Source organism: Miniopterus natalensis, chromosome 10 (assembly GCF_054644295.1).
Source record: "Miniopterus natalensis isolate mMinNat1 chromosome 10, mMinNat1.hap1, whole genome shotgun sequence".
Taxonomy (NCBI): Eukaryota; Metazoa; Chordata; class Mammalia; order Chiroptera; family Miniopteridae; genus Miniopterus; species Miniopterus natalensis.
Window position 1 is genome coordinate 3454262 of NC_142090.1, and position 24991 is coordinate 3479252.

Sequence of the window (24991 nt, forward strand, 5' to 3'; positions counted from 1 at the left end):
GCTATTTCCTGACAGCTTAAGGGAGGTACAAGCAGACAAACACAGAAGCAGACATGGCAGTTGGCAATAAGCGGCACTTAACGGCAGTTCATTCTGTAGTCAAGGCTGTAAATTTTATCCTGTCTTTTAGGTTGGGAAGAATAAATTCACTCAGAGGACAGCCAGCTGGTATTTGTCCACTGATGCTTGTGGAATTTACTTATATAATTAACCCATTCAAGACAGTGTTTATTTTCAGATTTATGCGTCATCATTTCCTCTTTCTTCCTTCCCCTCAATATCCTCCCTTAGCCTCGCCTTTAAAGAAGCCTCCCTTTAGAGAAGGGAATAGGACCCAGATTTTCCAGGTAAAGAAGTATGCTTGTTTGTGTGTGTGTTGAGGGGGAGAGGCAGGAAAATGTGGGATTTGGCGCTGAGGGGACCTCTCCCCTGGATCTGTATTTTAAACCTTTGGCAAACTTGCTGTCAGCATAGATTTGTCACTGCTTTCTGTTTCTTGTCTCTGTTGATTTTAGACTGTAATTGGTTGCAAAGGCTGAGCCCTACAAATTAGTGCCTCTTTCAGGAGCTGTTGATTAGAGGATATTTGTACAAATAATTCCTTTCACCATTTATAGACTTTAGAAATGAACTTGAAGTTTTCAGGGATAGAGTTGGGTAAGGGGGCAGAATTAGCTCTGAGGGCAGCTGGTGGGTGAAGGGCCCTAGGAAATGTAAGAAGCACAGCTCGGGGTGTTCTCCTCTGAACACCCATCACCAACATCAACTTTGCAGCCAAAGCTCATTTGGAACATTCTGTGATTTCTCTTCCCAGTTTACAAGAAGCTGTTTTCCACTCCCTATCCTTAAGGGATAAAGACATACCTGTTCTTTCAAAAAGTGTGTCCGTCTCTCTAACAGTGTTTCAAGTGTGTATTTGATGGCTTCCTCTGAGATGAGCCTGCCTTTAACAACTAGCATTTTTAGCCTGTTGCAGTCATAGTCTGCTCCAATACAAGTTGTTCAGATGGCTTTCCCCATTGCCAAATGTATAGGGAAAAAAAGTGTTCAAAATGTAATATCATATTTGTATGACTCTAAGCATTGATGAAAAAGGAAAGGATAATCTTTTCACAGATGTAGGCAGGACAGAAATTTCAGAGTCAGAAAGATTTTTCATTGATTTATTTAACAAATATTTATTGAGAACTACTCTTTGTCCAGCATTGTGCTTGTCTCCAGGCAATAAGGGAAATTCAAAACACAGATGGTCCCACCATCATCACAAAGCTTATGGTCTAAAGGGGAAGAGTAAAAAGAGCAGAAAAACAACTTCTTATTGTGCTGTGTGTTCTGTAGGAACCTCCGCAAGTGAGGTTAGAGCACATAGCAAGTGGATCCCAGCTCATATGTATTGTTGATGGTGATTGTGTTGGGGAGGGAAACCTTAGAGGAAAAAAAATATATATCAAGTTTTAGTTTTAGAAAACCACCTGGTTACAGAGGAGAAAAGGGATTGGAGGTGAGATGATAGTTTAGGAGCCTGTTACACGGCAAACAAGTAAAAGTGCTTGGATGAGCATGAAGTTGAGGAGAATGGATAATTTTGCATGATTTCGAGGTAGAATCCATAGGATTTGGTGGGTGGACTGATGAGCAAGTAAGGAAAGAGTGATGTAGTGACCCCAAGAGTCTGCAGCAGCCACTGGCTGAATGGTAATGCCATCTATTGAAATGGGGCGTAATCATTGCCGTGATCTGGTGGCAGGATGTGCTGCAGCTGGAAAAGGTAAAGGGTTCCATTTTGACCAAGTTCTGTTTGAGATGCTCATGAACTTGCCCAGTGAAGACGTTGAATGGGATATAAAAGTTCAGAACACTGAGAATGGTCTAGGCTACTGAGTATGTGCAAATGGCATTCAAAGCTAGAATTCCCTGAATAGATGGGGGAAGGGCGCCCAGAACCAGAGCTGAGGAATCGCTTGAAACATTCATGTTTGTGTGAGAAAAGCAACAAGTGAGAATGAAACTGACCATGGGGAAGTTGAGAAGAAGTGTTGGGAAATAAGGAGGTGAAGTCAAGTAACAAGTTTGTGGAAAAGAAGGAACTATTGGTTGCACGAGGTTTCAGTTTGCAGTTACTCTCCATTTTCCTAAAATGAATTCTCTTTCTTATCTACAGGAATTCAAACCACGATGGCAGCTCAATTACCCATCACCCATTTGAACTTCAGTGAGGCCAAGATCAGCCAATGTGAGAGGATGGCTTGGACTCCCCAGGCCAGGCTGGAGGGACGGGACCTGGAAGGGGGTTCTCCTGTCCTGTCTGCCAGCCCCCATCTGAGCAACAACAAAATATTTCCAACCCCATTTCTGATTTTTTCTTCATTGACTCTGCTCTTGCTTGTCTCTAGACCCTCTGCACGGTCGCTTCCTGACATAGCCTAACCTCTAAGGGGAAGAGAGCTTAAAGTGTCCTGACTGAGCCCAGGCGGATGAGGTTTCTGATTTCCTACTCCCTACAATGTGGACACAGCAGAAGGGCCAGCTGGAGCCTCTCTGGTTGTTTCTCTGCACCTCTATTGAGCCTGAGAGAGGACTGGGAAGGAGGAACATGAGAGGAATTGATCTTTCCCTCAAGTCCCTCATTTCCCTGTTCAGGTGGCCTCACTATGACCAACAAAGTCAACAGACTGGCTCACTCAGTTTCTCACTTAACCATCCTTTTACTATTTTATTTATAGGAATCTACAATATCAGTTGAACTTTTGCTGGTTTTGTACCACACTAGACCACCACACCACACCACAATTTAGTAGCCTAACACCTCAACCATTTATTTGGCTCTGGATTTGGTAGGTCACTGGGCAGTTCTTGGGTCTAGGCCATCTGGCCTTTTCTCAGCCAGATTTGCTCATGCACAGATGTGGTAAGTGGGTGGTTCAGTACACAACTGGATAATGTTGTGTTTTTTTTAGATTAAATTTACTGGGGTGACATTGGTTAATAGACTTATATAGGTTTCAGGTGTACAATTCTATAATACATCACCTGTGTATTAACATTGTATGCTCACCACCCAAAACCTTGTCTCCTTCCATCACTATATATTTTACCCCCTTTACACTCTTCGACCTCCCCTCAACTCTTCTTTCCCTCTGATAACCACCATACTTTTGCCTGTGACGATGATTTTGTTTGTTTGTTTTGTTTGTTCGCCGGTTGATTTATATTTTATATCACATATGTGAGTGAAATCATATGGTTCTTGTCCTTTCTTCATCTGACTTATTTTGCTTAGCATGATACTTTCAAGATGCAGCAAAAGGATAATTTTGAATTGGATAGCCCCACGGCCATGTCTGGTAGTTAGCAGGCTCTTGGGCAAGACAGGGTGACAGGGATAAAAGGGCTTTGTGTCCCTATCAAGCAGGCTAGTCCCAGCCTCTTCATAAAGCAGTTGCAGGGTTCCAAAGAGCAGAATACAGCAAGCCACACAGAGCATGAGCACTTTCAGAGTCTACTTGCATCATGCTTCCACTGCCCTGTTGTCCAGAGCAAGTCATAAGGTCCACCCAGCTGCAAGGGGCAGAGAAACAGACTTAGCACCTTGTGGGAGGAGGTGCAAATCCACATCCCAAAGAGGCATGTGCACAGAGATGGGAAGACTTGATGGCCAAATCTCCAATCTGTCAAGTAGACTTGCGTATTCTGTTAGCATTGGGAATTGTTGCAGTGTTGGAGCTGGCCTCTGGTGATTTTTCATTTCACTTCCCATGATTTTCCTACTCCCTCTCTCAATGATCAACTAGTGCCCTCAGGATTTCCTTATGTTGGAGTCTTCCTTTGTGATGCTAAATAAATAATAATCTGAACTCCCACCCACAGTTTCCCTTCATCTTAGCCATCCTATGGCAAATACCCTCAGCTTCTGGAATTTACTTCTCTCACCTCAGGATTCTGTTTCTCAAACATGGGAAACTAACTGCCTTAGGGGTGATTTTGCTCATCCCTGAATTAGCAACAGTTTCACCATAAAGTGTGTGGGAGATGGGGAATAACTACTGATTTTATGGAAGCCAGAGTGGGACATTCTGCAAAATCTCTCTTCTGTTTGATTGATATCTCTAAAGAATCATTCCAATTTACAGAACAGACAGAAGAGGGCACAATGGAAATGAAAAGACCAGTTAGGGGACTGCTGAGGCATGGGTGGTGACAGTAGCTTTGGTTAGTAGAGAGAGAACTAAATGGAGAGAACTAGTCAGATTTGTGGATGGAGCCAGGAGAACTTGCCAATGGGTGGGACCTGGAAAGTAAGGGGAAGACAGGAATCAAGGGAGAATGGTGATGATATCTCTGAAAAATAAAATGGAGTTTATAATCATGTCTGCAGTATTGTCAGGGTGGTGGTGTTTGCATCGACTGAAAGCAGAGACAGATGGTGGTCATACAGGACTCCTCCTGCAGGAATCAGTCTTTGTCAAGGGCTGTGCTGACAGGCTCTTCCTTCTGGGAGAAACAGGCTCTCAGATGCGGTTGTCAGTTGTCTTCCATGGTCCCAGTCTGTACCTCACAAATCCTGAAGACTTTAGCTTTATAGACACATTAAAGAGATAAGCAGAAAATTACTGAATAGAAACAGGGAAGGAGCTATTTAGATGATTTGGTGTTAACTTAAGACACAGTTACCTTTGAAACATCAGTCAGGTGATAGGCTCTGCTGTTCTGTTCTTAACTTCCCATTGTCCTAGGAAGTGGACACCAAGGGACACTAAGAAAGTGTAACTCTACTGATGCTACTCTGCATGAGTTTTTGTTGTTACTATTATTATTATTATTTATGTATCACGGGATTTTATAGTAGCTCCAGAGAACTGTCAATACTTTCTGGTTTAAGTTTTCAACATATTAATTTTTAAAAATATATATCTTTATTGATTTCAGAGAGAGGAAAGGAGAGGGAGAGAGAGAGATAGAAACATTAATGATAAGAGAGTCATTGATCGGCTGCCTAGCCCGCAACCCGGGCATGTGCCCAGACCCGGAATTGAACCGTGATCACCTGGATCCTAGGTCGACGCTCAACTGTTGAGCCACGCCCGGCCAGGCTCAACATATTAATTTTTAAAAAATTATCTTTATTGTTGAAAGTATTACAGATATCCCCCTTTTTTCCCCATTGACCCCTTCTACCCCTTACCCCCTCCCCCCACTCTAGGCCTTCACCACACTATTGTCTGTGTCATGGGTTATGCATATATGCATGTAAATTCTTTGGTTAATCTCTCCCCACCCACCAACCCCCGCCTTCCCTCTGAGATCTGTCAGTCTGTTCCATGCTTCTGTGTCACCGGATCTATTTTGTTCTTTAGATTCTACATATAAGTGAGATCATGTGAGACTTGTTTTTCTCTGTCTGGCTTATTTCACTTAGCATAATATTCTCCAGGTTCATCTATGTGGTCTCAAAGGATAAGCGATCCTTCTTTAGCTTCATCAGATTTCTACACTAAAGTGGTAACTTTAAAAGTAAGGCATTTTATTTCCTGTGAGTCAAAATCCCTGATGCGATGACCGTGTATGTGAAATTTAAAGGAACACTTTGTCTTTCTGCTCAAGTGCCTTTTTCTCGCCTACAAGGGTGGGATGGCTAGAATCACCCCCTGACTTGGCTTCCAAATGAGAAGAAAAGTTCCATTTTGAGTATAAACTGGAGGGAGGGGATCTTCCACTGTGATGCTCCAAAGTGAGATTTTGTGTTACTTTATTCATTAACTTATGAGGAACAGGCACCAGCAGGGGCTCAGAGTTTTCACTTAGACCATTTTGCACCTTAATCTCAGAGCACTTAGCTTCCAGAGATCACAGTGAGCAGACCAAGGGACTCCTGAGAAGTGCCCAGCATTCCCTGAGTCCTGCAGGAGGGAGGCCAAGCCCAGGGGTTCTACAGACCTCCTCTGGGTGGAGAGGTTGCTTATGGGATAGGACCCGAGTGGGCAATAGAGAAGGGCAATGATGAGTGGGCACATTGTAGAGGAGAAGGTAGGAGGTCAGTCCTAACTCTGTGACTTTTATTTATTGATGTCCCAGGGCTTGGAAACCGAGACCCCAGAGATTCACAACTGAGGCTTGTCTTAGTGGGTAAGACTGGAGCAGGAAAAAGTGCCACAGGGAACAGCATCCTTGGAAAGAAAGCGTTTTATTCCAGCATTGCAGCAAAATCCATCACCAAGGTCTGTGAGAAAGGGAGCACCATGTGGAATGGGAGTGAAATTGTCGTAGTGGACACACCTGGCATTTTCGACACCGAGACACCGGATGCTGACACAGAAAAGGAGATTATTAATTGCATCATCCTGACCTCCCCGGGGCCTCATGCTGTGATCATGGTGGTTCCCCTGGGCCCGTACACAAAGGAAGAAGAAAAGGCCGTTGAGAAGATGCTGACAATGTTTGGACCCAAAGCCAGTAAATACATGATTCTCTTATTCACCCGGAAAGATGACTTGGAAGACATGGAGTTCAAAGATTATTTAAAGGAAGCTCCAGGAGGCATTCAGGATCTGATGAAGAAGTTCAGGAATCGCCACTGTGTGTTCAACAATAAGGCGACAGGGGCTGAGCAGGAGGCTCAGAGGGCACAGCTGCTGGACCTGGTCCAGTGCATGGTGAAGGAGAACCAGGGGGGATTCTACACTAATAAGATGTACCAAAGGGCTGAGGAGGAGATTCAGAAACAGATCCAAGTGATACAAGAACAATACAGAGCAGAGCTGGAGAGAGCGCAGAGGAAGTTAAGGGCGGAGTATGAAGAGAAAATCAGGAAACTAGAGGACGAATTGGAGAAGGAAAAGAGAAGGGCAGAAATGGAAAGGGAATTGGCAGAAAGGGAGAAACTCTATGTTTCAAAGCAACAAAATGCCAGAGCTGAAGTTGAGAGTCAGAGTAGCATCATTGACATAATTGTGAGTGTATTGAAGATTGCGTCCTTTGTGTTTTCGTTTCTATTCAAGGAAGATTAAGCTTAATGAAAATCTGTCTATATTTCCCACATACTTTTGGGCGTCTCTTCCGCATACAACTCATTCCCCAAAGTCAGAGCTCTCTGTTTTTCTCTCAGGCTTTTTGGACTGGGAAGTGTAGGGAAAGTTCCTTGTTGGAAATTGGTAGACTTTTGACTGATTTGACTAGGGAGAGAGATATTCTCAATTTGTCAAAGTCCAAAGCAGAAAGTACGGATGCTCCCTATCTTCTGAACCCTTTCTCAGACGCACAGAGAAAAGGAATGCAGGAACCAAGAACCATGACCCCAAGCTTTCTCTGTGTCTTCCCAGTACCTGTTTCTCCTCTGGATTCTGTCTAGGTTGGCAGATAAGCTCCTCCTGTGGTTTCTACGCCTCATTGTTGCCTTTAGGACCACGGTGCTCATTTTACCCATGTGGTCAGAGAAGTCAGTTCTTTGCCTTAGATAATCTATAGATAGAGAGGCTTACCGAATTCTTCCTGGATGAACGCAAATTCATTGAATTACATTTTTATGGAAGGACTGAAATTGTTCCCTGTCATCTGCCCACTGAAGAACAAAGAATTGTCTGGAAAACAGATCTCTCAGAACCCAACTAAGTGAAATGCCAGGAAGAGCCAAGGACAGAGATTCAACAGACAAGAGAACCATGTTTGGTATATTCAGATGTTCCTGTAGAAGGTGCTTGACCAACCTCAACATAACCACTTAGCTGAAGAACTAGTTCTCTCCTTTTCATGGGAAACGAGCTGTTGCCACCGCACCTCCATCACCTCACACCTTGATTACTTACTGCTGGGGGGTCATCCCCACACTGCTGCCCCACCCACTTGAATTGTTTGCTTATTTTTGCTGTAATAAAACTTTTCTATTCTCTCATATTTGTGCAGAAGTGGAATTTCTTTTATCTTGGGAAATACCACTAATACTTCTAAGAGCACAGGGGTGAATTTCACTTTTTGGTAGAATGTCAAGATGATTTCCAAGCTTGGCTTGGTCTACCCCTAAGACCTCCCTCATTTCACCTGGAAGTCTGAACCACATTCTTAACCCCTCTACCCAGCAAAGACCACATTCTCCTTGGATCCATCCATTATGTGCTGAAAGAAACCAAGGAAAGGACAAGAGAATACAACCTTAGAGTGGGAGTCTGGCTTCAAAAATAACAAGAGTGGCTTATAACAGACTAAATAGTCCACAGATAAACTTCGGGAAACTTACAACCTTCAAATACTGGAAAGCAGCAGAAAGCAACCAAAACCAGATAGAAACTGAAGGTGTACCCCCATCTTTAAAAAAAGAACCACATAAGGTGACACTCATGTCTTATTTTATGTTTTTAAAAAATATTTTTATTGATTTCAGACAGGAAGAGAGAGAGATAGAAACATCAATGATGAGAGAGAGTCATTGATTGGCTGCCTTCTGCCCTTCCCCCACTGGGCATCCAACCTGCAACCCCGGCATGTGCCCTGACTGGGAATCAAACCACCATTTCCTGGGTTGTGGGTCAATGCTCAACTGCTGAGCCACGCCATCCAGGCGGTGACATCCGTGTTTTAAAATCATTTCCCCTGAGAGCACTCCCCAGGCCACAGCTCAGTAAGTGACTAGAACATCTTTATGTAACATACTTTGTGTTTCCTGAACCTGGAGAGACAAAATTTGGGATGCATATCTGTTTGCTCCATCCTTCTGCTTCCTTTCCACTTGGAGACAAGGGGTGTTCCCATCTCTTAGGATCCTGACTTCCACTGTATAGAATGTTAGCGCCTAGCAAATGAAACCTGGGCCTTGTTCTGCAGACTGGACATGTGATAGAATATAGATAATCCATTCTAAAGAACATACCCAAGTCTCCAAAGCTGTCATCTTGGGACAATTCAGATGCATAGGTTAGTTAATATTAAAAGCAGATTCTTCAGGTCCTTTCTGCATTTTGTGAGGCACAGGCATGCATCAGAGCCACTTGGGAGGCTTGTTAAAATCAAAGTTTCTCACTCAGGAGGTGTAGGGTGGAGCCCGAACCTCTGCATTTCTCACAAGTCCCTGGGCATTGCTGTTGCTCTGGGACCACACTTTGAGAGTGGCTTCACTGGAGCCTATATCTCATGTTTGAAAAGGAAAATGGGAAAGTCACTCTAGAGTATTCAAGGTATTTCCAAATGTTACCAGTTGCTCCCAGGGCACCAAAGACCCTTCTCTCTTCCAGTCAGCTTGGTGCAGTAATGCCCAGGGCTGCCTGTGGGACCCTCCTTGTGACTTTCAAAATCTCCAGTATAGAAGCTAAAGGCTACACAACGCTTCCTACATGTTGTTACTGTGGAAACCAGCTAAAGAACTGAATTTCAAGTTTATAGGAATTTGGGGAAAAATAGACAGGACTGCGGCACATGATTGAGAATGTAGAGGGAAGCTTGAGGAAGTGATCTCAGAAAGTTCCCTCAAAGAGCAAGAGAGATTTGGGACTCTCCATGCTGTGGCAATGTCCCTTGAGCCCAGTTTCTGCAAACCTCCAAACGGTAGGGTGACAGATATTTAGTGAGGGCCTCATGCACCCTGGGAATCTGAAAGAAAGCGGTGAGCAAGGAGGAGCCCCTGGCACCCACTCTGATGACAGCATGTGTTAGTCCACTTGGACCACAGGTCATGAAAGTACAAGACAGTAAGTTAATACTCTGTCCCGGGCATGCCCCGCATCTTAGGTGTAAGTCCTACTGCTGCCTTGGATGAGATGGAAACGTTTCCCTAGGAAGGTCAGGCACCAGTGAATTCTCACAGGGACTATTCAGCTGGCTGAGTCCTCTGTTGTAAACAGTGCTCCGTGGATTGTCCCGCTGTGTTCTCAGCATCACAGGGAAGGGCCTGGGCACATCCTATCGTCCCTTCTTGGACAGGTCAGGTTAGGATCTGCCACCGGATTCTTCAGCAGATGCTCCATCATGAGGAGTTTGTGCCAAATAATGACTAAAATTCTCACCTGACACATTCAGACTTGGCCAAGACAACCCTCCCCAGCCCACCCTGCCCACACCACCTCTTTCTTACTGATGCACAGACTGTGGAGTTTCCAAACACGCCCACACCTGGGTTCCCCACTCTCTCAGGCCCTGGAGTGACACCAGGGGAGCAGCATCTGTCACTCCTCCTGCAATGTTGTGGGAGGCATCTCCCAGGATTTTTAGTAATAAAGGAGAGAAAACACTGTGTTTGATATAATTTGAAATAATTCCTCTAGAATTTTTAAAACATGATATATTTTGAGTGACTTGCCATTTAGAATCACTGACTGGGTGTCATTTTGTAAAATGCTTGTATTTTCTATTATGCAATGAATTAAGCTAACAGTGAAAATAGCAACACTGAAAGAAATTTACCTTGTTATCCTAATGGCAATACAGATGGCTTTAACTATTACTCAGTAGCTCTGAAGCTGCGAGTCTGCTCACTCAGAAACAAGATCACCTTGGTTCACGTGTTCTTGAAGTATTTAAAATTCTCCCAAAGGTAATACAGAGGTGAAAGACAACTCCAACTGGAATGCCAATAAGGTCTTTTTCTGAAAATTAAACAAGTGATTTTAATTTTCATGTAGAAGAATAAATGCCTGAGAATAATAAAGGAAATGCATAAATGAGGAAATTAAAGCCCCTGTAATCAGATCAATATTTTATTCATAAGGAGTAGAAAAGTAGAAGACGGGACCAGAACTGAAAATCCTACCATGGGTCTTGGGGATGATGGAAGACTGAGAAGTGCTAACGGCTGTGTTTGGTCCATCATAAGTCAAGTGCTGATGTAATAAGTGGTCTGGCAGGAAGCCTGTCTTAAGTATAAATCAAAATAAGCCTCCCTTCTGCCTTGAGACACTTTCCTGAATCTTTCAGCCCAAGAAATGGCTCGGCTTTCTTAGGCACCCCCTGTGTCTGGGACGGGGAGTGCCATGGCCTCCTGACTGGGAGACCAGGGTCCTCAGAGAGCCTCTGACAGTAGAGGGTCTCTGACCAGCAGGTCAGCATTCAGACAGACCTGAAGCTGTGTTTCTGATTTCTGATTCTCCCGCAGCACTGTCACCCCACCCCTACTTCCCACCTTTCCTCAAAGAAGGTAGCTGGAGACCCTTTGCCATGTGGCTTGAAGAAAGGAAAGAAGGATCTATGGGGAGGCATTTCCCCTGTCCCCTCTTATCGTGTTTCCAACAGTTGATCAGATTCCACAAGGAGCATCGTGAACCTTAAAGAAGCTCAAGTGCATCTGAGGTGTGTCAGTCTCTTTGTGAGGTTAGATTGCATCTCCCTATCAGAGGCTTGGCCTGGACCAACATTCCCTGGCCTCTGGTTCTGGTCCCATCACTTCCCATGGTCCCTGTGGGTAGAAGCAGCCCTCCACAAAGACCCATGTGGTGCAGACTCCTCCCCATCACCATGTAGGCTGCTCCCTAGGATGTTCACGTCACTCACTCGCCACTTTTGCCAGTTCCCCTTCTTCTCTGCCTCCCTCCATTTGACACCCACACATACCTTACTTGGGAACCCCACTATACACTCAGACACTGACCCCATGCACGCTTTCTCCCCACTGTCAAGGGAGAGGGGAAGGTGTTGCAGACCAGGCTGACACAGGGTTGAAAATCACCTTATTTTTCCAAAATTAAAAGGCTGATATAATGAGAAGGGGCCCTAATTATAGCATCCCGAATCCAAGTCTACTTTAGGGAAGTGCCCCTCCTCTACCCAGCCTCACTGGCACCTCCGTGAGCCTCCATGTCCTGTAGCCATGTTTAGGGGTCACCTTCCTGACCAGGTCTGGCTTCTGGGATACCCTGGCCCCACTGTGCTCACCATTCCTACCAGGAAGTTCCCATGAGGCTCCTTTGTTGTGATTCAATGGCCTCTTTCAGGGGTGAATAAAAGGGCTGCTTCTCCTGCCCCCTTCCCTTGTTCAGTTTGCTTTCTAGTCCCCAGCCTAGCAGCTGTCCTTCCCCACATGTCACAGAGCCAGTGCTATGTCCAGACCAACCACACGCAGCAGATACAGGCGAAGACATAGCCCAAGAGGTATGAAGTCACCTGGGCAATGTCCCACACTGATTTGCTATCATCGTTCATGTGACTCCAGTGACCAGGACGCTGTGGGGTTGCGTGGAAGAATGAGGCATGACCTGCCCTAAGGAAGCTCTGGTTCTATCAGGGTAAAGATAAGAACATCAGGAAATGCAATGCCAATGCAATGTCAGGTTCCATATGAGGAGGTGTGCTGGAGGGCACAGAGGAGGGAGCGCCCACCTGCTCCCAAAGATGTGATGAAGGACCTGGATGGGAGCTGGCAACTCAGGAGCCCATACCCTCTACATCACACCAGACACCCACCTGGAGACTGGCATGGTCAGTGACCCATGGGATAGAGGGGACAAGTGACAGGCTGGAAGCTGGATACAGGACCGAGGGAGGTTAGAGGAAACAGCTGTCCCTCCCTGGAGTCCTGCATATGCTCAGGTGGGTGCCCCCTTCAGGAGATATTGCTGAGTTTCCTCAGATGCCTTCTGGATTTGGCACAGTACCTCAGTCAGGAATCCCCACTGGGCCCTTCCTGAGGGCCTGGCCCCTGCAAGCAGAAAGCTTTACTTCCAGTATGTTAGGATTTGGCCGGTGACACGGGCAGTGAAAGAATTCACAACGAAGAGAAGAGATGCAGTGAGGAAATTTATTTTACTTTCCAAGGGAGGAAAGGACCAGCATATTGCTAGTAACACAGGGAGGGGAAGAAAGTGTGGCTTACACTTTTAAAGAGCAAGCAGTTGCTGTTGTTAGGCAACAAGGAAGGGAGGGCAATTGTGTTGAAACTGACCAGGTACCAAGGATGGTCTTGAAAAGTTAGTTTGCTTGCTTTGGAGGAGACAGTCAGGCAGATGTGCTGAGAATGTGTCTTACCAGAATTTCTCCCAAGCCTGTAAGACAAGCTTAGAACAAAAGTTATAAATAGTTCAAAAGAGGCTTTTCTGAAGAGGAGGGAAAGGCAGCTCCCTACTAACTAGAGATGCCTTGGTGCAAATTATCCAGGAGTGGTTAAAACAGCAGGGAGGCGGGGTTGGGAGGAACGTGCAGCCTTGAACTCAGGCCTTATCTATCCTGCTGTATGAATAGGCTGCTTGAATCAGAAAAAACAATCGTGTATAATTCCCAGAAGCTCCCCATATTTTGTGAGTTGTGACAGAAAAACAAAGGAGAGGCCTTTTCCTGTCCTTGCAGAGCACTAGTCAGCCTTGTGGCTATAAGGATGGCCTTGGGTTTCCCACAGGACTCCCTCGATTTTTAACATGAGCTCCTCCAGCTGGGCCTCCTGCTCTGAACCCTTTGCCCTGTTGCTGAAGCCACAGTGGCGCCGTGAACAGATCACATCCAGTTGGGCAAGCTCCCGGTTGTCAGTTTCTTGCACATACTCATCCAGAGAGTTACCATCCAGGTCCTCCTTCCTGGTGAACAGCAGGACAGTGTGGGCCAGGATGCCCATTCCAAAGACCTCCTGGAGGCGCCTGACCACCAACTGATCCTCCTTTGTGAACCGGCCCAGCTCTATGACCAGGAGCACCACATGTGGCCCTGAGGAGGAGATGGCTTCCCAGGAGCCCTCACCTTCCACTTCCTGTAGAAGCCAAGGGGACAAAATATCAGGGGTGTCGATCACCTCCAGCTCCTTCCCGGCCCAGGTTCGGCTCCCCCTCTGGAAGGTCTTGGTCACTGGTCTGGTGCTGAGCTTAGACTCAAACACTTCTCCGCCAAGGATGCTGTTTCCTGTTGCGCTCTTCCCACTTCCAGTTTTTCCCACCAGGATGAGCCTCAGCTTCTGTGGGGTCTGTTCTTTCTCCCTCAGATCTAGAAGCGTCAAGAGAAAGCAGAGGGATTGGGATTAGAGCCCATGCACCCCATTTAGTCTCATCAGAGGCCTCACCCTTGGATCTGCTCCATGACCTCAGGCCGACTGTCCTGGGAGGAGGGACAAAGATTAACATCTGCACCTGAGACCTGTCCTCAGCTCCCATTTCTTTCATTGTTAAATTTTTTATTTGTGATAAAATACACATAACATAAAAGATACCGTTTTAACGGTTTTCAGGTGTACAATTCAGTGGCATTGAGTACCTTCACACTGTTACGTCATCATCACTCTTACACATCTCAAGAAAGTTTTTATCACCCCAAACTGAAGCTCTGTCCCCATGAAACAATAACTCCTCAAACCTTCCTTCCCCTGGTCCCCTGCTAACCACCATTCTCCTTTCTGTCTTGAGGGATTTTACTATTCTAGGGGCCTCAGATAAGTGGGTGTTTGCAAATATGACCTTCTGTGTCTGGTTTATTTCATTTGGCATCATGTTTTTGAGGTTCATCCTTACTGTAGCCTGTGTTAGCATTTCCTTCTTTTTCAAGGCTGAGAAATATTCCATTGTGTGGATGGACTACATTTTGTTGATTCTTACATGTGGACAGGGGTTGCTCCCACATTTTGCTATTGAGAATAATGCTGCTGTGAGCTTTGGCATGCACATGCCTGCTTGAGTCCCTGCTTTGAATTCCCTGGGGGCATAAACCGAGGAATGGAAAGGCTGGATAATACGGTAGAATTCCACAGTGTTATGTTTAGGTTTTGAAACTTCTTATCAGGGTCCTGTTGACACCCAGCTGCAAACCAGCCCATCATGAAGACCCTGAGCTTCCCTAGGTATCCCTGAGTAATGAGGATAGAAGTGAGTGGCCTCTGTGTCACCTCTTGTCCCTGAGGTGACTGACCACATCACCTCTTTCAGCTTTTCCAACAGGGACTGTGGGGAGTGTGGGACATTTCAGCCAGACCCCAGGCTCAGCAGCACAGAGGTACACGGGGGTCACGTGCTTAGGCTACATCCTTGATGTTTGGGCCAAATGTTCCCACCCAGCCAACATAGAAACCATTAGCAGGGAGAAGACTTGGAGATGCCAACCTAATATAAAAAAAATCTAATGATAAGGTTTTAGAAATGACTGGGGTTAAAGGACAGGAAGAGAATTTCTTTCTCTTCCTGGTGGGACTGGTGCTCTCTCTCACCTCCTTTCTCACCCTGTGCCTGTGGGAGGAGGAGCCTTTCCCCCTTATTAAGTGGGGTAAGCAAGGGCCCACCCAAGGGCCTCCTGTTGGCTGAAGCTCTGCCTGGGCTGCACTCTCTGGCCTCTCCAAGAGCACCCCGCAGGTCACATGTCCCTGTTCACACCTGTCTCAGGTTCACCTACAGAGGGAAGACTTCTTACCTTCAGACTCCTCTTGTTTAGGATGCTGGGCCGGTGTTCCTGTGGGATTGTCCCGGGCAGTGAGCTCAGATTCTGCTTCCTCTATCTAGAGAAATTAGGAAGTCTGGCTGATTTTCCAACCGAGTTTCAGGAGGCACCTGGCTTTGCCTTTCTCTTGCCAGAGGGATGTTTTTTTTACATTGCTTCGGGTGGGGGTGAGGTGATTGGGTGAGGAGAGGGGAGGAAGGTCTGAGACACTCTCTACCTCCTTTCAAGACCCTGCTTCTCTGTCTCTCTCTGTCTCTGAGTCTCTGTTTCTGTGCCTCTATTTCTGTGTCTCCGTCTCTCTCTGTTTCTGTGTCTCTGTCTGTCTGCTCTGTGGTCTCCATCGTGAGTTTAAGTGATTTCATGGAGAAGGTGCAGTCGGCCAGCAGCCTGAGGATGGGGTGGCATCTGGATGGACAAAGGGCCCTGGAGCTGTCATGTGAGGAGGAGAAAGGAGTAGAGACACCGAAGCAGGTCTGACACTGTGTCTTGGAAGCAGTCAGTAGAGTGGCCAGAGTGTGTGGGAGGGGGAACAGGGAGCTGCGGTGAAGGGCTGGCTGGGGTAGGGGTGGGGTCCTGGTGCCAGGATGACCCCCGAGGAAGGCCTGGTGGTGAGGGTGGCAGAGGGCTGAGAGGTGAGTGGCCTGGTGTTGTGGTGAGGAGGCCAATACCCTTGGCATAGGAAATTCATGGTTCAGGGACAGTCCTGCTGGGAGCTAGGAGACCTCAGTATCCATCTCTATCGCCATCAGGTAGTGTGGTCACAATGCCTGAGCCTGTGTCCCCATAAGTGTCAATTCTGGGTCTGACCTAGATGTCCCTGTGGTCCCTGTAACATGCGAACACTTTTTATGACATTTTCTATTGCAAGTCCTAGTCTTTGCAAAGAGGACCTTGTCACCCAGCCAGTTCCTCGTGCCATCTTTCTGGCGAGAGGGCAGTGCACCCTGCTGCCACCCACATCCCTCAGGGTCTAGGATGGTTCTTTGTTCCAGGAGCCTGTCCTGGGCTATCTGCTCCATCTCCTCTGTGGAGTTGGGAAGGAAAGTGCACAGCCCCAGGACTGTTGGCCAGGACACTCAGACACTCGGACACATCTACAGTCAGAGACCATCTCCAGATGAAGGCTCTGGGGTGTGGGGACACCTGACTCATGGGCCTCCATAGAAAGTGCCCTGAATAGCGCCTTACACCTTTGCCACACTTTGTAGTTTTGTCTCTAGCATAGAACACAGAGTAGGTACATTGTCTTGTTGTGCTTCTCAAGAAGAAAGTGAAAGCCACAGAAGCATTTTCCCCGGTTTAAGTGGGGAGTTTCCAGACAGGCTCAAGTGTGCAAAGACCTCCTGACTTTCAGTCCCAGCCCTTTCTAATATATCACAAGCATACACATAGGCACAACACACACAGACATGACATACGCAGCACTCACACAATGCACTCAAATACACTCACATCCACAGCACCCACATACACTCACAAACATACAAACACACAACACTCATAAACATGTTACAACAAAATAATACACACAACTCACAAACACTTCCTCAAAAACAACACACACAACATAAGTTGTGCACAACATATACGCACAAACACACACGCCAACACTCACACATACACTCGACATAAACATAACACACAAAAACAAAATACACGCCTCACACACAGTTCCTCACAAACACAACACACACATAAACAGACACACACAACATATACATACAAACATAACACACACACAAACACAAATACATGCACAACACACAGATACACTCGGAAACATACCCTGTGCTCCTTTGAGTTTTTGGTTTCTCCGTTTGGGGCCGACACATCAGACACTCCTGGGGGCCTTGGCTGGGGGAAGTCTGACAAAGCATTGTAGACATTTGAACACAAAGACATTGCTTATATTTTTCAGCAAAATGTGTCTGAAAGCTCAGCTAACAACCACTCTAGAAGCAGCAGCTGTCTACTGGAAGCTAGAGAAACAGGAAGTGGGTGGGAACAGCCGGGGCCAGGCCTCTCTGAGTCAGAATCATGCTGTGCGCACTGTGCCTGCAGCCTTAGTGAAAGAAACAGGACAAACAAGAAGAATTGAGTGTGCAGAGCTGGGGCCAGAGGTTTCTCCTTTCCCAGGAGAGACCCACAGAGAGACACAGTCCCCCTTCTCCTCTGCGCGTGGTTGGGTCTGAGTATGATGCTTGGAACTCGAGCCACCATCCGGTCACCAGCCTGAGGTTGACACCAACACCTCAAAGCAGAGGAGAGAGTTGTAACAGAGATGGGCCCCTGAGTCAACTAGCCCTGAAGCTACTCCATCCTTGGACTTCAGCCGGTCAATTTCCTGCTGCCATTGGTACAGCCTGCGAGCTACTAAGGAAAGGCTTTTAGGTATTTGAAAGGTTGAGGAAATGAAAAGAATAGTAATGTTTCCCGGGCACATATGAAAGTTACATGAAACTCAAAGTCCCGTGTGCACCAAGTTCTGTGAATACAGCCTCACCCATCACTCCCGTCTTGTCCATGCGCCATTCCCTCTGTACGTGACTGAGAGCGTGTCCTCTGCTGAGCCTAAAGGACCCACTATCTGGCTCTGCTCTATGGGATCCCAGTTCCTGTATTTCCCAGCCACTGTCCCTGCTTTCCCCAAGGCCTCACCCCATCCCACATCTGTGACCGTTTTCTCTCCTCCCCGAATGTCCACGTCCCTTCTACCTTCCTCCCCAACCCCTTCACGCCTCCAGAATTCCCCCCAGAACATCCTCACCAACCTCTCCCGGGTGGGACAGTGATGGGTGTCATCCCTTACAGCCTACGATGAAATCACAGCACGTTTCTGAATGAAATAAGGAATTCTGCAACCAGCTTCTAATGTAACATTTCCTCCCTCAACGTGAAATACGGCAGGCCACTCGCCTTCCTTCCTGCAAACCCCTCCCAAGGACTCCAGGAGGCTATCCAGTTAGTCTATTATTTATCTCCACAATTTTTAACAAAACAACACCAAAATATTTTTCCTTTGTTGTTGTTTTTTTAAATCTAGAAGCACTTGGAGAACACGAGTGACATGTCTGGTGCCAGGAAGAGAAATTAAAACTGAATCTAAGTAAAAACAAATCAAAGGGAGTGGGGGTGGGGAGTGAAGGGGGCCTAATATATGAAGACAGAAGATGATTTGACTTTGGGCACACAGTGCACTATACAGATCTTGTATCATAGAAAACCACACCTGAAACCTGTATGATCCTATGAACCAATGTCACCCCAATACAATTTATAAAAAAGAAAGAAAAAAATCAAATCGAGTATCTTACGTAGACAGAGATGGTGAGTCTGAAAAATAAAAGCTGATTGTAGAAGCCACCTGAAAATGCTCAGCGACCATTAGTAATACACAAGTTAATTAAAATGGCAAGGAAAATCAAAATGTATGTCACAAGAAAAGCAGATAACCCAATGTGAGAAAGCATCCAATTTTTGACTCTGTGGACAGCCTTGGACACCCAGTATCTCCAGGCCTCCTGCAGGTCTCGCCTTTGCTTTTCAACGTGAGCTTGCACCTTGGCCAGGTAGCGCCTGTGCTCTTCTCCGCGGGTGCCACCCCCACATCCCAGGAGCATCTGTGCATCGAAGAAGAGGTCATTTGTGTAGTAGGCGCCCTGGTGCTCCCTCTCCAGGCTCTCCACCACAGCCATCAGCTCCTCCAGCTGCTCCCTCTGCTCCTCCCCAGTGGCCTTGTTGTTGAAGCCACAGTACCTCCTCCCATACTCCTGGACCAGGCTCCGCAGGCTGTGGTTGTCTGTGTTGACTACATAGTCATCCAAGGAGTCACCCTCTAAGTCTTCCTTGTGGGTGAACAGGACTACCGCATGTCTCATGGCTTCTGCCCCAAAGATCTCCTTCACCCTCCTCACTGCCACCGTGTCCTGGGCAGTGAAGCGGCCCAGCTTTGTCACCACCAGCAGCATATGGGGCCCTGGGGATAAGAACAGGTAGCAATCCCCGATGTTCTTGTACAGGTCTTGGTCCTGGGCCTTTGCCTCAAAGATGGATGGTGTGTCAACCACCTGATGTTCTTCCCATTCCACGTGCCTGAGGCCTCCTGGCACGTCCTGGTCACATCCTGGGCCCCCAGCTTGGACTCAAATACCTGCTGGCAGAGGAGGCTGTTCCCAGTGGCACTTTTCCCACAGCCAGATGTGCCCACCAGGACCAGCCTCAGTGAGGATGCTGCTGCTAACTGGTTACCTTTTGCTATGCCTGAAAAGAAAATTGTGTGTCTTACTACGATAGTGATGCTCAAGATTTTTCAGTTATGGACCCTCATAGTATCTCATGAAAGCCATGGACCTCCCTCCTGGGAAACAGTCACGTCTAAATATGTACAATGTTTGCCAACATTATGAGGTTCTTGGGTCACAGGAAGTCCACATAGGAAGCCCACTTTGGACCCACAGGCAAGAGTAACGACCGCTACACTGAGGAAAGTGCTCCAAGCCCTTCATCTAGACCAGGGCAGGTACCGTTTTTCTGAAGAAAAAGTGGTCCCTGTGTTGTTTTTTCTAGGGATGGTGCCTAGGCCAGTTTCATGATGAATAAATTTGATTACAGGGGGGCAGAAGATGAGAAGTCACACCTGGGAAAATACTACCACCTTTTTCTCACCCACAAATTCCCAGGCACACCCGTGTAGAAGTGCTCAACACATCCACCGGAACCTTGGGAGCAAAGGAAGTGTCAGCTGTGACCTCCCATCAAGGACCAGCTGAGGGTCCCTGGTCTCTGCTCTGTGGGTGGGGAGTTGGACGCTTGGAACTGAGACGACAGGAAGGTCGTAGTTGACGTCAAGGGCAGAGTCTGGGAGATGAGTGAGGATGGGTGGCTGAAGAGGAGCGGAGGATTAGAGCACTAGAAGGACCTGTGTTGGAAAGATCATCTCCTTGGTTGATTGAATTACAGGAAGTTAAGAAAAGTGGTGTTGGGGGGGGGGGGGGGCGACCCTGAGCCAAGAGCTAAAACCCTCAAGGGATGAAGAGGGTGAGAACCCGAGGAGTTCTGGAGTCTTATGAGCCCAAATGGATTCCGAGTTTATTGTAGCCTCCTAAAGTCTATTATTTTATTCCTTCTACTTTGTGTTGGTTCTTCCTTCCTGCAGTTTTCTGGGATGTTTTGTAGCAAAAACACGATTACTAAATCTCTCTGGGAACTTTTCCAGTTTCCAGCTGAGAGCAGATAAGGAAAGAGAAGTTTTGTCCACAATTGAGTTCAAATCCTCCAATTTTTGACTTGAAGTTTCATTTCCTGTTTCCCACACATCATGTGCACCGAGAGCATGGCACTGTGGGGGTTGGGTGGGGGTGTGATGACGGGGGGGTGGTGGGGGGGTGGTAAAGAATAAGGGAGCTGTCTTTTTCTTCCTCAGATTAAAATCACTGGGTCTGTCGCTGTGTTTGAGGTGAGGGGCTGGGGCCTCTTGAGAACTTGGAGGCTTTCTTAACTTCAGCCATAGTTCCATATCTGGTCTTCGGAGGCCCTTCCATTGTCTTCTGGAACAAAAACAGGAAGAAAATAAACAGCAGATGTCCACTTAGGAGTTGGCAAGGCCTGAGGGCACCTCCAGTTCAGACTCCTAAAACTAATTCTCCATTGAGGAGCCATTTCCATGCTAATCTCCTAACTCACTTTGTACTTGCAAACACCTATAAATAACTTGAAGCAAACCAGGGGATGCTAAAGCAATGCACTGTTCACACAATGCATGAGTATTTTCATTTTCTCAGTTTACAGGAAAGCAGGAAATGTTTCTTAAAAAATCACATGCTTATGTCCCTCTTTCAAAGTATGTTTGCTGGAAAATAATCACACAGAATGTGTGTGTGTTTACACATATATAAAGAGATCTCTTTATTATAAAGAATATTTATTTATTATAAAGAATTAGCTCACGATTTATTATAAGGAATTAGCTCATGTGATTATGGTGTTAACAGTCTCAAGATCTAGTCAGCACACTGGAGACCCAGGAGAGCTGGGAGTTCAGTTCCTGCTTGAAGACATTCAGCTCAAGACTCAGGAAAAGCCCATGTTTCAGTTCAAGTCCAAAGCCTTGTCCTGAGAGAAAACATTTAAAGGAGGGATGATTTAGGGGAAGAAAAAAGACAATGCATTTCTGTCACGATAATGAAGGATAGGATAGCTGCAGGAGTTGGGCTGTTCTCAGAAAAGGGAGATCAGAAAAAAATCATTTTTCTAGCACAGCAACTTTCAACCAGTATGATGCAAAAAATTTTAAAACATGCAATACTGACTATTTAGTAGGGGCCTTGACCTCTTTTCCCCTAGATGGTCAAATAAATGACAACAGCTAACATAACAATAGCTGTCCACTGTGAATGAATCAAAATTATACACATTTTGCCCTGGCTAATATTGTTCAGTGATTAGAGCCTCAGCCCCAGAACCAGAGGGACACAGGAGTGGTTGCAGGTGAAGGGCACATACCTGGGTTGCAGGTTTGATCCCTGGCCCCATCAGGATGTGTGCAGCAGGCAACCAATGGATGTGTCTCTCTCACATCAATGTTTCTCTCTCTTTCACTTTCTTCCTGTCATCCCCTCCTTTCCACACTCTCTAAAAATTAGTGGAAAAATATCCTCCAGTGAGGATTAACAATAACAACAACAAAATTATACCTATTCTTTTTTGTCAGATTTGCAAAAATATATCTTCTGTAATTAGTTTCTGTGTGCAATGAGATGAAAATTGCTGTCCTAGCATAAAATTTTCTGAAGGGTCTGCTGCCTTGTTAAGCCTCGGAGCTCTAGCTGTGCTAAGTCAGGATAAACGTAACAACAGTCTCATGCTCTTGTTTTTCCTGTTTATATCACTAAAGCTGCAGGCAAAGTGCACACAGCACACTTCTGAGGAAGGAATGCTAGGTACTGGGTATTCCCACCCACTTCCTGTTTCTCTATCTCACAGCAGACAGCTGCTGCTTCTAGAGCAGTTCTTAGCTTATATACACAGGTCCAGCTTTTGGGCCAGCTGGAGGTCACATCTTCTCCATGACCTTCCCCAGGTTAATAGACCATAATGGGTTCAAAGGAACACATTCTTCTAGGTGGAAGAAAAAGTTGTATTATTACTTGTGACAAGTGAAGGAGACGAGGGAATAATTAACAAAGCTCTGCCTCTCCTAAGGGAGGCTTAGCCATGGCTGATATACACAGTTTGCTTAGTTACATGTTGATTTCTTCTTTGTAGCTGGCTAAACTCATCTATGGTGGTTCAGGTCTAGTTCATCCCATTAGAGCTCCTATGCAAAATGCTGTGCCACATTTTAGCATTTAGTAAGAATTGAATAGACTTGAGACACTTGTCCCATCTATCACCAATATTCCATCACTGGTGACCAGCTTTCACAATTTCAGATGCCCCCTGACTCCTTCTTCTGCAAAGTGCCCTGAGAGGACAGCAAGAGATCTTCACTAGCCCGAAGGTGGCTCGTTTGGTGGCTGCTCTCTCAGATGCCATAGCAACAATACAGTCATATGCAAGAGAAAACACAGGTTAAGACAACAATTCCCAAAATCAAAGAAAACATTTTCCACCCAAGCCCCTATGATCCAAACCATTGATTTAGCGAGTCCCCTGGGCTGCACTCAGGGCATTGACATGTATTCTCATGAGACTTAGCAAAGATGATACATTAGCAGATGCATCAGGTATGAACACAAAACATTCTGCTTGGACAATAATTTCAACTGTCAGGAGAAATATTCTGGTGTCAGAATCACTGGAGGGAATTTTGAAAAGAAACTATAATAAAGATCAGGGTATATAGGAAAGAGAAAAAAAAGTGGGTATCGTTAAGATTTCTTGATGAGGATTCTAGCAGCAGAGATGGGCCACTCTAAATAGGTACTGGGGGAAAATAAAGTTGAAGGGTTTCCTACAAGATGTGGAAACAGGGTATGCCAGTGACAAGGGAGACAGCTGGTAACAGGGAGGAAGTTGCACCGTAACCCTAAGGGAGTGAATGAGAACTGGAACCCAGAAGGACAGTTGGCTAGAGAAGGTGTGATGTTTGGTTTAGGATTGCAGCAAATCAGAGATGACCTGGCAGGGAGAGAGGTCAGAGGACAAATACCCCGACCTTGCTTTTCAACCTTAAAGACATCTCCTGCTTGGACTTCCCATTGGCAGAAGCCAAGCAGAAGTCAGAGAGCCAGAGATCCCACTGATGCTGTTAAGATAGGACAACGGTCTCAAGGTCTGGGCCATTCTTATTAAATGCTATTCTTGCTAAATATTAAAATGTAGCAGACCAGGTGTAAACAGGATGAGCTTGACAAGAACTCAACATTATTTTGCAGACCAGCTGTAACTGGATGAGCTGTACAAGAACTCAACTGGACAACTGTCAACTGCAAAGAAGAAATCAACATGTCATTGACCAAATAGTGTATATAAACCATCATTAAGCCCCCCTTTGGGAAGACAGAACTTTGGATATGAATCCTTTGTCTCCTTAACTTGCTGCAGGTCAATAAAAATACCCTGTGATAAGCATGTCTCCTTCTTGAATACAACACCCCACACAGAGAACCCCTTGAGTTTGGTAACAATGTGATCCACACAGATCAACCTCCTGGGGCAAAGAGTTGGAGTGAAGGAAGGCAAAGTGTGGATCTACAGAGGCAAAGGAAAAATATTTGGCACGGAAGAGATATTTATGTTACAGTCAGGGACATTTTAGGCTGGTACCTAAAAAAGAAAAGAGAGAAAAACAGTAAGAGAATTTAGCAATATCCGGGCATCCATGTGTTACTGGACAGGGACCAGTCTGGAAAGGGTCTGCCTCAACCCAGCCTGTAATGTGCCCATTCATTTTTTTTAAAAAAATCTTTAATGTTGGAAGTATCACAGGTTTCCCCTTCCCCCTCCCCCCCTGTTGTGTGTGGGCTCTTGACTTGGTGCAGGTAAGATTTCACAACATGAGTCCAGGTGATTTTGAGAGTCTGTTTATTAAAGCTCTGGACAGTGAAACAAAGGAAGGGCTTAGGGTGGAAGAAACAACAGGAGACAGACTAGATGGTGCTCTGCTTTGGCCCACTAGAAATGTTATAGGAAAGAAATGAGCCCAGGTGGGGCTTTAGCTCACTGAAAAGTCAAAGAAAAAGGGGGCCTTTGGAGACAGGATCAGGGGGTGAGCCCGGGTTGAGCTGCCGCTGCCCACTGCACACCTGGTTGCAAGTCTTGTTGGGACCCTTAGAGTTTAGGAAGAAATAAAAAATTTATGCCAGGGAAGGTGCATGGGTCTGCTCTAGAGCATGTACACATTGTTTTTGTTTTGAGGGCTTTTATCCTTGTGTGTGTTTATTTATTTGTGATTTTTATTTTCTTTAGTTTTTTAGGTTTTTTTTTAATGTTTCAACCTTTTTAATTTTTACTTTTATTTTATTTTTCAAAACATCACAGATGTCCCCCTTCTTCCTCATTGACCCCTTCCACCCAGCACCCACTCCCCTCCCCAAGCCTTCACCACACTACTGTCTGTGTCCACATGTCTTGCATATATGCATATAAATTCTTTGGTTAATCTCTCCCACCTCCTCCCACCTTGTCCCACCTTCCCTCTGAGATTCGTTAGTCTGATCCACGCTTTCATGTCACT

The 24991-nt window shown here is 46.0% G+C and overlaps 2 protein-coding genes and 1 pseudogene across 2 annotated transcripts in view; 1 reads left to right on the top strand and 2 right to left on the bottom strand.

Moving 5' to 3' along the window:
- The window catches only part of LOC107524947 (GTPase IMAP family member 4-like), a 37201-nt gene extending 30107 nt beyond the window's left edge, over positions 1 to 7094 (top strand). The window contains exons 2-3 of the mRNA XM_016197016.2: positions 2162 to 2233; positions 6073 to 7094. Of these exons, the coding sequence (XP_016052502.2) occupies positions 2176 to 2233; positions 6073 to 7004 (990 nt within the window). The 5' untranslated portion in view covers positions 2162 to 2175 and the 3' untranslated portion in view covers positions 7005 to 7094. The remainder of the gene's footprint in view (positions 1 to 2161; positions 2234 to 6072) is intronic.
- A 5633-nt stretch (positions 7095 to 12727) lies between these two features.
- On the bottom strand, positions 12728 to 16061 carry LOC148092143 (GTPase IMAP family member 6-like). The gene is made up of 3 exons (XM_087821309.1): positions 16038 to 16061; positions 15289 to 15373; positions 12728 to 13878 (listed from the first exon to the last, which is right to left on the bottom strand). Exons 1-3 carry the CDS (start codon positions 16059 to 16061, stop codon positions 13259 to 13261), a joined length of 729 nt encoding a protein of 242 aa, XP_087677435.1. The 3' UTR covers positions 12728 to 13258.
- Positions 16062 to 18689: 2628 nt separating this feature from the next.
- On the bottom strand, positions 18690 to 20855 carry LOC107546398 (GTPase IMAP family member 5 pseudogene; annotated as a pseudogene).
- Positions 20856 to 24991: the final 4136 nt, after the last annotated feature.